General features: G+C 39.1%; 1 protein-coding gene across 9 annotated transcripts in view; it reads left to right on the forward strand.

Annotated features, from left to right (window-relative positions):
• Positions 1-13,365, forward strand: part of GUCY2F (guanylate cyclase 2F, retinal) — a 230,653-nt gene extending 217,288 nt beyond the window's left edge. For 5 of the 9 annotated variants that reach the window (XM_056538845.1, XM_056538846.1, XM_056538847.1 and 2 more), the window contains 2 exons: positions 2,191-2,276; positions 12,774-13,365. In XM_056538845.1, the coding sequence (XP_056394820.1) occupies positions 2,191-2,276; positions 12,774-12,885 (198 nt within the window). In that variant the 3' untranslated portion in view covers positions 12,886-13,365. Of the gene's footprint in view, positions 1-2,190; positions 2,277-2,379; positions 2,469-3,629; positions 3,655-3,770; positions 3,878-12,773 lie in introns of those variants that run through there. The other 4 variants (XR_008847695.1, XM_056538849.1, XM_056538851.1 and 1 more) reach the window with 4 other exon arrangements.
• The last annotated feature ends 1,256 nt before the right edge of the window (positions 13,366-14,621 follow it).

The following is a 14,621-nucleotide window of genomic DNA, read 5'->3' on the forward strand; positions in this document are numbered from 1 at the left end:
TGGCCGTTTTTTAAATTGCCCGCCAGATCCGGCAGCCGGATCGCTGAAACGTGGTGTGAATGCACCCTAAGCTGTATTCTACCTGCATACAGATATTAGGAGGGAAGTGGAAGCTATGGGACTCATCTATAGGGCTCATCCACACTCCAGACATTCTGCTGGCGGAATTCTGCTTGTTTTCAATGGGATTTGGCTGTTCTGTTCAGACTGTGGACTAGCTGCACCTAAATTCTGCTGAGAATGTTCATTCTTTAGGCAGAATTCCATTCAGACTGCATTGCCGTCTATAGAGATGGCAATGTACGTGCAGTCCTACTGCCGAGGCATCCAGCAGCACTAGATGCAAGCGGATATTTAGCCAGCAGAATTTCCTGGGCTGAATGTCCGTAGTGTGGATGAACCCTTAGAAATCCAGTCCTGCTGCTTCTGGGGCTGTGTGTGTCAAAGAATATCCACCTCAAAAGATTGCGTTAGCACAGGCATTCATGGCTTATCATTGGGATATGCCACCAATGTGAAAATATTGGGCTTTTCTTTACTGTGAACCCAGTATTTCCAGAAGAGTAACGTGCCCCTATGGTTGTGCTTGTTTATAGTTGGAGGATAAAGGTTTTCTAAAATAGAAGCTAGAAATTATAGGGGATTTATGTAAATAAAGCTCAATCATTGTTTACAAAAAGTTCTGTCACTTTCTAAAACACTTTCTCTATAGGATATAATTTTTTTTAGATTTTACCTTGCTGACAGTTACTGGGGAGATTATGTTACAATATATTAAATATAAAATGCATCAACCTAAAGTCACAAAGAATTGTCTGCATTGGATATAGCTATGACAAATCCTTATCTGGTAGAAGTATGAGGTGTCATTCACATGTGCCACTGATTTCTGCATGGATGTTGCACCAAAGTCAGTGTCAGATTTGACAGATATGATTTCCGCTACCCCATTCATTAGCTACAAAAAAAATGCGTATGGAATAGAGAAAAATCTGCCTATCAATTGGACTAATCCCTGTGCAGCTCCATTGACTGCACACCTGTGGCATAGATTTAAGGGGGAGATTTATATAAAACTTGTGCAGTGGAAAAGTGGAGCAGTTGCCCATAGCAACCGAATTGTTTTTTTAAGCAATCTGATTGGTTACTAATAGGCAATTACTCCACGTTTCCTCTGCACAATTTTTGTTAGCATCAGGGTATGTTCACACAGCGGAATGTCCGTGTGGAATTCCAGCAGAATATTCTGCACAGACATTCACTGCAGCGGAGTCCCATTGATTTCAATGGGATTCTACTGCACGGTTCACACAGTAGAATTTCTGCGGCATTTCTGAGCGGTCCTAGCGCCTGCCAGATTATTCAAATGTGGAGAATGTCCACACATGTTTTCCTTGCAGACATTCTACACATTTTACGCCATGTGAGCATGTCCTCAGATTTCTCCCACAGGTTTTGTGGTAAAATACAGGTCAGATTGGCACCATCATACTTCTTTACTATATGAGCATATTCTTAGGTCTGTATTGGTTTTCAGCCTTTGGATGTTTCCATTTACTGACAGCAAGTCAAAGGGGTAGATACATAAAACTGCATGCGTCAAAAATTGGCACAATAAACATTTTTTACATGATTTGTATCACATTTTTTAAAATGTTTTAGACATGTTATAGACTTGTTTGTCTGCAGTGAACAATTCTTTTTACCAGAGCTTGTTAAGATATAAAAGCAGAGCTGTGTTAGGTTGCTATGGCCAAATCAGAAAGTTTTTGTTTCAGAAAGTTTTTATTTATGTACTCTCCCTCTTAATTTTTATATTAATAGCCTTGAAACTCCAAAGAGTTTATTGCATAATTTTTCTGTAGAGGCATTAGCGCTATACTCTGATTATATTTATTGACAGATTATGAAAGGCATAGGGAAGCACAAAGTAAATTATAAAGTTGTTATTTTCTTAATTTCACAATGATTACAATTTATTTACATAAAACCAAACAAGGATACAACCAAATACAACCTTTTTCCTGAGATACAGCGGACCCCCAATCACTGGATGAGACCAGGTTTTTGTATTTTTTATTTATATTTCACTACATTGAATTGAAGGCTTTTATTTAGGCCATCTTTGGTGGAACAGTGGGGTCCTCCAAAGCCACCTGGTAATTCTGTCCTTTGTCTCTTTTGGATAAGGGTAAAGGTGTTGAAGAGACATACTGGCTGGTTGGAAAAGAAGGTTTTAGAAAACCGTTACCTGTCCCACCAGTGATCAAGTCAGGGTAAGCGGAGACACCATGCGGTCCAGGCGCAGGATATCCTCTTGCTGTTCACCTAACTGTATTTTTACATTTTTTCCCGTCACTATTTTGATATCGTTCACAGGCAAGTGGGTCATGGTTTTCTGCAGGATGAGATAACCGCTTTCAAAAGAAGAAAAGCAGAAAAGCAACTTGCAAGGAAGAATATCTGAGGTAATGTTATGCATGAAAATGTATAACATTACATGCTATGTGTGTCACCACTTCTCCTACAGTCTAATGGCAACTTCTTTCCTAATTGCATAGCAATAATCAGGAGGTTCTTTATGCACCACTTTTAATGTGACCTTTTTCTAAAGCTGGCAATACATTAGTGATTTCATACAGACATGTTCTGAACGACTTGTTCGCACTTAGTCTTAGGAGGCTGTTCTATAGTTAAAATGAATCACCGATTGTTCTGCTTGGATCTAGAGTTTGGTCTTGGCTTCTGTTAGTTGGCATAAACAGCTTTCCCATGACTAGAAAAAGATCAAACATTACAGATCAAATTTTCACAGATATCTGCCTTTGACTAAGAGTCGTTCAAAATCTCTAATGTATAGTTAGCTAAAAGGAAACCTGCCAGAAAGCCCCTGATCCAAACATGCACCAGTCCTAAAATGATGTGCTGCCATAACTCCAAAAGTAGTTCCCCAGCTGCACAAATATGAGAGTCATTATGATAAAATAAATGTTATACCCTGTTATTTCTATATGCTAATGAGCTGTATAAAGTCAAGGAGGCAAAGCTACTGTTGATAGAAGTCATGCTACCCATGCCCTAATCACACCTATTCTGATGTTCCTTTCCTCTGGGCAAGATCAGGATGAAGACATTCTAACTTTAGTTTAGCAGCATCTCCACCTCTTTGACTTGTACATATACAAAATGAGAAATAAATAAACTTTTTTTGTTTTGTTATTATGATGATGCACCTCTATGGACAACTGAGAACAACTTTTAGCACTGTGGTAGAATGTCATTCTGATACTGTGCGGGTTTGAGGGGCAAAAACTTTCTGACAAGTTCCACTCAAGGTTGATTGTCTTCTTGTTGGCCAAAAGACATGAATGCCAACCAGACCAGATACTGGTAATAAAGGTAGTGACAATGGAAAACATGAGGAGAAACTTCATGTTGCTTAAAGCACCAGTCTCTTAAACAAGTGTGTACAAAAGAAGCTAAAATTATTACTATTTTACCTATGAGAGAAGAGTCAAAAGGGACCCACAATCATGTACCTTAATTTGCCCCTAGAGTCAAGTCAAATCCTTATACATTAATTATTCTCAATTTAAAGAGGATAGATATACCAGTAATTCATATTTTAGCTTTCCTTGGATGAATCTCCTGGTGATTAGAAGACATGCGAAAAAGCGAATAATGGTATGTTTAATATCATTTGTATTTGTCTGAGAAAGGAGCTGGTGCTTTAAACTGACTGCCCACCATGTCTCTTGTTGTTTGCTCAGCTTTTGCAGATCCGACTAGCTGAGAAAAGAACAGAGGAGCAGATTCTGAGTGCTGGTCTAAAGATAGTGGACAACCATCAGCATCACTGAGACTTTTGGCCAATCAAGTTTGTTCCATCCCACTTGCTCCTTCCCTTTCTTTCATAAGAAATGATTGCACATGCATATTATGACTAATCTACTAACAGTACCTGCTACTGTAAACTATGAAATGTCAAGTAGAAAGCTGATTTGGTTAATATTGTCTCAGAAAGAAGATGTTAAAGTCAAATAAGCAATTCTTGGTTTACTGTTCTCATATGTCAAAATCAATATTGGTTGAGTTATTATGTTCATTTATAGAGTAGAAACTGTAGTTTTGTGTCGTATCTGATCCAATTCATCCATGCATTTTACATATGAAATATTTTATTTAACCACCAGCGAGGTGTTATTTTCCATGAATCAAAATTCAGAGTTGAAAAACAACATTGTGTAACATATTACAGGCCCATACTGCAGCAAACAGACTAATGTTGGGACAAATTCTATAAACTTCTATAAAAAGTGACTTCTTATGCAATATGACTAAAGGTGCCAATACACCTTATCCTAAAGACAGCCAAACCTGCTTCCTTCAACAGGTTCGGCAAACTCTCCAATGACAGTTGATGTAATTGGAGAGAAGGGTCTGGTATCAGGGATAAGCCAGTGCTAGAGCAGTTTGGTTGCAGTTTACCCCTCAGCTTAGACAATACATGAACGTTCGGCCGTGCAAAAATGTATGTGTATGGAAAAGTCCAGAGAGATTTACAGTTATTAAAAATGTATGCTTACCTTAAAGGGGTACTCCGGTAGAAAACAAATGTTTTCAAATCAACTGGTGCTAGAAAGTTAAACAGATCTGTAAATTATTTCTATTTAAAAATCTTAATTCTTCCAGTATTTATCAGCTGCTGTATGCTCCACAGGAAGTTGTATTTCTTTCTGGAGTTCTTTTCAGTCTGACCACAGTGCTCTCTGCTGACACCTCTGTCCGTATCAGGAACTGTCCAGAGCAGGAGAGGTTTGCTATGGGAATTTGCTTGTACTCTGGACAGTTCCTGACATGGACAGAGGTGTCAGCAGAGAGCACTGTGGTAAGACAGAAAATAACTCCAGAAAGAAATACAACTTCCTCTGAAGCATGCAACAGCTGATAAGTACCGGAAGGTTTAAGATTTTTATATAGAAGTAATTTAAAAATATGTTTAACTTTCTGGAACCAGTTGATTTTAAACTCCACAGTATATCAGATAAGTATATGATTGTGGGGAGTCTTACTGCGGGGACCACCCACAGTCAGATACTTATCCCCCATCCTGTGGATACAGACTTTGACCCTCTATATGTATGGGCATGCTTCCTGCTTGAGTGATTTCAAACTAATTCAAGCAAAGGTATTCCAATAAAAATGTACTGAATATTCATGATTTCTTTAAGTGCACTACAAGGATGTGTCATATATTAGTATATTGGTTGTGCTTTCAATAAGGTAGTTTCAAATATTCACAGTTTCACCCCTCCTCTCAAACAGCCGCTGAACTTAAGCAATCTCTTCATTAGAAGTGCCTTCTTGTCACCATCAGAGACTGACAACAGTCATCATACCCAACACGTAATGGGACTATAAAATGACACATTCTCATATAGTTTCTCTACAGTGTGGTCTATTTAATGCTGTGTACAAGGTACACTAAAAGGATGTATATTGGGGAGACTAAGCAGGTAAAGAAGATTACAGCCACGTTCTAGTAAATAGTGCTGTTGAAGCTGTGCATAAGGGAAGACGCTAGAGGGAGACAGCAAAAAGAAGGGAAGTGGCTCTGGGACATTCAGAGAGGGTTCATTGACAAAGAAAGTGGCTGAGATTGCAGCAGGTATTACAGTACATTACAAAAATGCAGGACCTGCACCCACAACTTACCAACAGTGAACATACCCCACCCGCAATGGGACTATACAATGACACATTTTCATGTAGTCCTCCAGTGTGGTGTACTTGATGCTGTGTACAATGTACACAAAAAGAATGTATATTGGGGAGACTAAGCAGGATGAATATACAGAGACAAGAAAGAATTTGGATACGCATATGGGTAGACACTTCTCTGGGCTAAGCTATGGAAAATATAAATGCCTTAATACTGAGAGATAATTGTAAGAATCATGGGGGGGGGGGGGGAATGTGAATTCAAAGTGAATTGATTTATTGACACAAGGATTTCATCAGACACCTAGATTTACACTGAGATTTCAGATGACGATCCAGCACCTATACAAGTCATTGGGGTTTCCACTTCATCTTTTTAGCTATTGTTTTAAATTCTCTGCACATTTAAGTTTACTTACGCAATATTTTATTTTATTGAAAAATTTTCCCTGGAAATTGAAAAACACAGCCACATACTAGTAAGTGGTGCTGCTGTACCTTTGCATAAGGGAAGAAGCTAGAGGAAGACAGCAAGCAGCAGTGACCGGAGGGAAGTGACCCTAGGACATTTAGGCAGGGTTTGCCATCATTTATTGACAAATAAGACTGCAGAGATAGGAGGAGGTATACACACGCTAGTGTGAGTCAAGTGTCTGAGGCTTGTCTCTGTTATTATGTCTGTGATACGGCTCAACCCTATCACCTTATATAACAAGGGCTAAAAAACTTATGAGTTCTAGTCAGTAAACCAGGGGTTGAGCCAGGACACTTGGCTGTAATACAACCACAAAAATATGTTATACACTTGTGCTAAAAGGCCTAAGGTACACACTATTTACGCCATTGTGTCTTCCTTGCTCTGCTCTATAATCTTACCCAACAAAGGTGTGTATACCTCCTCCGATCTCTGCAGTTTTATTTGTCAATAAATGATGGCAAACCCTGCCTAAATGTCCCAGGGCCACTTCCCTCCGGTCACTGCTGCTGTCTTCCTCTAGCTTCTTCCCTTATGCAAAGGCTTTTGTGAAACTGGCCCTAACATCTGTGAACCTTGTATTCACAGTATTATTTGGTGGAAAAATGGCAGATCTAAGGTATTGAGAATCCACATACTTAGCAAACCATAGGGTATTTACACAGTTTCATAGCACATTGCATTGTACAGCATTGGGATAAACAGTAGAACTCTTCAAGCTATTTATCATGCTGGAAGCCTTTTCAGGGAAGTTAACATAAAACATTTAATTAGGGACTGGCACCAAATGTCCCGGTAATGTATACAGTTAGTGAAATATAAATGCAGTTCTCCTGGGGCATATAAATACATCTGATTTTGGTCGTAATAAAGAAGTTTACGGCAGTAATATATCTTGTATCATTTTATTCTTCTTAAACGATGCATTTATTCTATCATAATGCACTCGCTCTGAAATCCCTGCTACCTTGTGAAGTTGTTCTGCTTTTGAAGCAAGGAACAAAGCAGCAAACTACAATAAAAATAACATAATTTACATGTCTACAGTAAATTAACAACATCTTGCTATAAGGCCTTGTAGTGTACTGAAAGAAGCATTTTTATATACAGTATAACTGAACAATCTAATAAAATGTAATATAACCCTTATTCAGATGGGCTCTTTGAATACATGTTTAACTATCCATATGCCTGATGTAACACCTAGGCCTTTTGTAATGTTACTTAACAGAACATACAGGTGCCATTTGTGCTGTCAGGTCGATTTCCTTTAAAGGGGAATTTCGTGAAACAACATCTTATCCTTTAGATAGGGGATAAGATGTCTGATCGCGGGGGGCCCGCTGCTGGGACCCCCCCTGCGAACTCCCTGCAGCACCCGTCTCTAGTTGCGGAAACCCCCGTCACGCCACGCCCCCTCCATTCATGTCTATGGAAGGGGCGTGACGGCTATCACACCCCCTCCCATAGACATGAAAGGAGGGGGCATGGCATTATGTCACATCTCCAGTCCCGGAAACCTGGAGGTTTCCAAAACTAGAGACCCAGTCCCCGCATAGAATGCAAGTCCTTCAGGAAGATTTGGGGGGGGGGGGGGGAGGGTCCCAGCAGCGCGCCCCCCGCGATCAGATATCTTAAGATGTTTTTGCAGGGAATACCCCTTGTACCATGGTCCATCAAGGTGAACTGGAACGCAGATAGTTAAACACGGATACAAAGGCAGTCTCAGTGAGGCCAAAGGTTGAGCCTATGTTTCAAACCAAAACCAATAATCAGCATCAAACATGGAAAAGAATACATTTATGGATTACTCCTGGTTTTCACTTAGAAAAATAAGTCAAGAAAAAACTATGAGAAAGTAATGCTTACTAGTAATGTTATCTAAGAATGAAATTATTTGCATTTGGGGAAGTCATAAAAAAGATCCCTTTGTTTACTATGGTTGTTTGTAGTTGATCTAATGTGTTGATGTTTGATAACATTGATATTTTGTCCTTCGTTTGCATAAAGATTTTAGGCTTCTATTACACCACATCTGTAATATTCCTTGCCATATGCATTGGCAAATCTCGGCTGAAGATATTATGGTTGTTTTATGAGCCAAGAAACAATTTTTTTTTTATGTGGCAATTGTGGTCTGGTATAGGTATTGGTAGGCTTTGTTGCGGATCTTGGATTGTAACACAGTTGTCAATGTGCTTAGAAATCGAGAAACACAAAACAAAAATGAAAAATGACAAGGAATCTTATTTTTTGACTTCCCCTTATGTCAAATGTCCTGCAGCAAAGCCGCAAGCATTACTAAGTACTTCTTGCTAGTATATGTTACCATTAGCGAAGGCCATTGGTGTAATGGCACCTGTAAAATAAAGAATGTGGGACTGAAATGCTCTGAGAAGAAAGATAGGGAATAAATGATCCTTTTGATTTTAAAATTATTCTGTCCTGTAATTAGTTTACAGTGGTGCTATGTCAGAATATGTAGGAATATTTACAGGGGTTATATATATATATATATATATATATATATATATATATATATTGAACTGTCGCGTACAGGATACAGGTTAGAAGAAACAGGAACAGTAACAGGTTTTAGGTGTCATGTACACCTGAAATGCTTTACACTATAACAGTCACATTTAGACTGTGCTAGGTAACTATCCATTTCATGAATGTCAGCTGTCTGACACTTGGAAACCAACCCTTTGGGCAATGCACATTTCTAGTGTAATATCCTACCAGAGCATGGTAATACTTCATGTTGCAAGCCCAGCCAAGGCAATATTCTCTCATGTACTCATCCACCATACCTACCTCTGGTGTATATGTCTTGCTGTCTACATACAGCGAACCAGTCAGCAGTTTTGAGTTATCAATGGCCAATTTAGAGCACTTTTAGTGGATGGATATATGAGCCATTCTAGCTTCACCACAAAAGAATTTACTGGGGAAAAAAAACACATTATAAAAAAAACACATTATAAACTATCCAAAATAAAATATCACTCAGACAATCCAATCTATAACAGGCAACCACCACAACCAACATCCCCATGTAGTTACATGAAATCACAATAACTAATGCAAAGTAAAGTTACACCACACATGGATAATATCATTTACAAGCTAAAAGCAATATAGACATCAGACATTTTTAGAAGATCTTTTAAAATTTGTTAATAATTACAACTAAGACCACAAATATAGTGTCATTGGCTTAAACAACTGCAACAGCATTGGGTTTTTTTTCTCACCTTTTATACCATGTTTTAATTAAAAAAAATAGCAATATAGTCTTTTTCAATTTAATTTATACAATATCTTATCTATTTATTATGTTTTTAAGTTGATCATGTTCATGGTTATTATTGTGTTGTTAACTTTCCATGGCAGGGATAGCAATGTTTGTCTTGCACAAAGGATCAAAATGCATAGAATACATGCCCTTTATCACCTTAACAGCGAGTTACCTGCAAACAACTCTGTGTATAACGTGTAAATGTCCTCTATTGCAGCTCTTTGCTCTCTTAAAGGGGTACTCTGGTGGAATTTTTTTTAATCAACTGATGCCAGAAAGTTAAACAGATTTGTAAATTAAAGAAAAAAGGGGATAAGTGCAGCTCACAATTAATACACTAGTCCGAGGTTAACTTGGGTGAGCACCTATACCCTAGGTGCAGAAGAAAAGTTTTTTTATAGAAAAATATTTACCCAAACCTCAAGGACAGTGTATGAAATTTCTTTAGGGATTAATGGAACAGACCGTGCTTCAATTAACAGTTGTATTTATTAAAATATCACAATAATAATATAGTAATAATAAACAACAGATCCCCTCACAGGGCCCTATGGGGGGGATCTAACAATATACTAAGAATTGATTAAAACAATTACTGATGCCACTAACAAGTTAATTTGTGCGTTCACTTAGTGAATAAATATATATCATATAAATGTAGCTAACAATGAATAGTTCACTGAAAGGATGTTGAAAAATAACAGTTCACATATAACAATGTTACCGAAATGTCTTTCAATGAGAATGAATGATAATAAATATAGAACAGTGTTGCAGTATTATCCTCTATAGGGAAGATGTGGCAGAGTTGCGGTATCCTCTGGACAGATAATATTGGTAGTCCCAGCAGAGTATATGAAAAATTAATGGCAGTCTAAGGGCTTTGTGCGCTGATGGTTTACTGCGCTGGCAAGCGCTGATTATAGGTAAGTGTTGCCGGTGGTAATGGCAGCTGGTCCGGATTGCACCGGACGTATTGTGCAAGCCGCCCGTCTGTATGCATAGGAATAAACAGCGCTCTCGATGTAAAGATTAAGCGCTCACCGGTAGTTGAATGGAGATCAGTCCACGTTGGTGCCGGGTCAGGAAGAAGACTGTAAGCCGGTTCACCGACACGCTGCAGCGCCTCAGCCTCGTGGATTCAGCGTGTGACGTCACAAGGTACTCTGCTGGAGCGAAGGCCTCACTGAGATAGCAATGTAACAGGAGCCGTAGATATTATCAGTCGTATATGGATCATCTGATAGGTGTAACGCAATAAAACTGCAACTTTCGAAGTATTGATATAGAAACCGCACATGTAGATGGCATCAGTCACCTAGATGCGTTTCAGGGTACTTAAATATCGACCCTTTGTTCAGTAGGGTTGCAGTTTTATTGCGTTACACCTATCAGACGATCCATATACGACTGATAATATCTACGGCTCCTGTTACATTGCTATCTCAGTGAGGCCTTCGCTCCAGCAGAGTACTTTGTGACGTCACACGCTGAATCCACGAGGCTGAGGCGCTGCAGCGTGTCGGTGAACCGGCTTACAGTCTTCTACCTGACCCGGCACCAACGTGGACTGATTTCCATTCAACTACCGGTGAGCGCTTAATCTTTACATCGAGAGCGCTGTTTATTCCTGTGCATACAGACGGGCGGCTTGCACAACAGGTCCGGTGAAATCCGGACCAGTTGCCATTACCACCGGCAACACTTACCTATAATCAGCGCTTGCCAGCGCAGTAAACCATCAGCGCACAAAGCCCTTAGACTGCCATTCATTTTTCATTTTTCATATACTCTGCTGGGACTACCAATATTATCTGTCCGGAGGATACCGCAACTCTGCCACATCTTCCCTATAGAGGATAATACTGCAACACTGTTCTATATTTATTATCATTCATTCTCATTGAAAGACATTTCGGTAACATTGTTATATGTTAACTGTTATTTTTCAACATCCTTTCAGTGAACTATTCATTGTTAGCTACATTTATATGATATATATTTATTCACTAAGTGAACGCACAAATTAACTTGTTAGTGGCATCAGTAATTGTTTTAATCAATTCTTAGTATATTGTTAGATCCCCCCATAGGGCCCTGTGAGGGGATCTGTTGTTTATTATTACTATTTTATTATTGTGATATTTTAATAAATACAACTGTTAATTGAAGCACGGTCTGTTCCATTAATCCCTAAAAAAATTTCATACATACTGTCCTTGAGGTTTGGGCAAATATTTTTCTATAAAAAAAGATTTGTAAATTATTTCTATTAAAAAATCTTAATCCTTCCATTACTTATCAGCTGCTGTATACTACAGAGGAAGTTCTTTTCTTTTTGGATTTCTTTTCTTTCACAACCACAGTGCTCTCTTGTGACACCTCTGTCCATGTCAGGAACTGTCCCGAGTATAAGCAAATCCCCATAGCAAACCTCTCCTGCTCTGGACAGTTCCTGATATGGACAGAGGTGTCAGCAGAGAGCACTGTGGTCAGACTGAAAAGAACTCCAGAAAGAAAAGAATTTCCTCTGTAGTATACAGTCACTAATAAGTACTGGAAGGATTAAGAATTTTTTATAGCAGTAATTTATAAATCTGTTTAACTTTCTGGCACCAGTTGATAAAAAAAAAAAAAAAAGGTTTCCACCGGAGTACCCCTTTAAGAGTAGCACTTAAAGGGGTACTCTGGTGTAAAACATTTTTTTAATCAACTGGTGCCAGAAAGTTAAACAGATTTGTAAATGACTTCTATAAAAAATATATCAGTACTTTTTAGCTGTATGCTACAGAGGAAATTCTTTTTTTTTCAATTTCTTTTTTGCCTTGTCCACAGTGCTCTCTGCGGACACCTGATGTCCGTTTCAGGAACTGTCCAGAGCAGTAGAAAATCCTCATAGCTACTCTGGACAGTTCCTGACACGGACAGAGGTGTCAGCAGAGAGCATTGTGGATAAGACAAAATAAAAATTCAAAAAGCAAAGAATTTCCTCTGTAGCATACAGCTGCTAATAAGTACTGGAAGGATAAAGATTTTTTTAATAGAAGTAATTTACAAATCTGTTTAACTTTCTGGCACCAGTTCATTAAAAAAAAAAAAGTTTTCCACCGGAGTACCCCTTTAAAGTATATAGACATTTTTGCACAGTAGTTCAGAGGGATGTGATATTGTTTCCTTGCACATTGTGTCTTTATGGCCTATAATTATGTTCTTGACTTAGATAAAACACAAAATACAGATTCTGCTGATATAATTTACTTTGTGGTGTGTTTGTAGGGATGAGGCAGCCTTCCGAGATCTAAAGCGACTCCTGAAGACAGCCGTGAAAAAAATATCACAGGTCCGGCACATTACTGCTCTCATGGCACCTGAAACAGAAAGTGAATAAATGGAGCTACAGATGGTGACCTTAATCTTATGGATAAAATCAAGTCCGAATCAGATAAGAAGGACACCTTTCAGGAGGTCATACTTAACTGGATTTACATATTACACCAGATAAACCACCTACAGATGGATCATCGCTATGCAAAAGACAAAATCCCTGCCTTTTCCCAATCACCAGTCTCCGATCTGTGCAAAGTGTTTATACCGCAGGGATTATTTTGTCGGAAACAAGGTGTTGTATTAAATGCACCCACAAAACCTGCATTGGATTGCTATACTGTGACATACACGCCTTTCTGTCAGGGAATGGGCTCAATGTATAAAAAAAATCTCTATATAACATGTATATGGTTTTAATATTCAATGTGATTATTTCTATGCATATTTAGGTGGCCAAGCAAAGTTGCTCAGGACACCTATTGTTTTTGCTCAGATTATTATTTTTTATTATTATTATTATTATTATTATGCTGCCGCAGACTTTAGAAGGGTGCTCCAGCCCTAAGACATCTTATCCCCTATCCAAAGGATAGGGCATAAGATGTCTGACAATGAGGGTCCCGCCGCTGGGGACCCCCGCAATCTTGCATTCGGCACCCACCTCCTGCAGTTGCACGCCGCGCTGCCAGCTCCCAAACTGCTGGGTGCCGACCACGGGGCCGGAGAATCGTCACATCACGACTCCACCCCCGTGTGACGTCACCCCCCTCCCCGCCCCCGCTGTGCAAGTCTATGGCAGGGGGCGTGATGCCCCCTACCATAGACTTGCATAGCGGTGGCGGGGGGTGATGTCACATAGGGGCGGAGTTGTGATGTTACGATACTCTGGCCCTGTGGTCGGCACCCGGCAGTTTGGGAGCTGGCAGCGCGGCGTGCAACTGCAGGAGGAGGGTGCCGAATGCAAGATTGCGGGGGTCCCTAACGGCGGGACCCTCATGGTCAGACATTTTATGCCCTATCCTTTGCATAGGGGATAAGATGTCTTAGGGCCAGAGTACCCCTTTAAATGCTTATATCTGCTGCACCGTAACTTCAAAACTCATGAGACTTTACATAGTGGTAGACACATGAGCTGTTCATAATCTTATGTAATATAAAGGTCATAGGTCATATGGTAAGGCTGCCATCTTGGTTTTCGTGGCAATTTTGCACAATATTCAAAAATCTTCTCTTGAACCACTAAAGCTATAGATATATAAATTGCTGTATGTGGTTACACTGTTGTCCCGAGTCAGATTTGTTCATTATAAGACTTTTGGTCACATGGTGTAGCCACCATATTGAATTGCACAATATTCTACAAACATCTTCTTCTCTGAAAGGTTTGTTAGAATAACTTATCAGTTGGCAGACATGTTCATAGTTACCTCCTGTATCAAGGTTGTTAAAGTTTATGCGCCATTTTCTTTAAATGTGTGTAATATGTACACTCTTAATTAAAAACATATGTTACTTTGCACAATGGTAGAGTACTCTATTGTGCTTAAGATTTTTTTTTAGCATACAGGTCATAGGTCACATGAGTATGTACATAGGTCACATGTAATTGCTTCACGGTTACTTCAAAACTCATGAAATTTTACCCAAAGGTCAAGCCCAGTACTATGCGTAATCTGGTGTAACATAAAGGTCATAGGTCATAAGGTCAGGCAGCCATATTGGTTTGTATGGCACATTTTTGAAACCTCTGCATTTCTGCAATCGCTAAAGATACAGATTTAAAAATTGTTATATTTG

The sequence above is a fragment of the Hyla sarda genome, chromosome 9 (assembly GCF_029499605.1).
Source record: "Hyla sarda isolate aHylSar1 chromosome 9, aHylSar1.hap1, whole genome shotgun sequence".
Taxonomy (NCBI): domain Eukaryota; kingdom Metazoa; phylum Chordata; class Amphibia; order Anura; family Hylidae; genus Hyla; species Hyla sarda.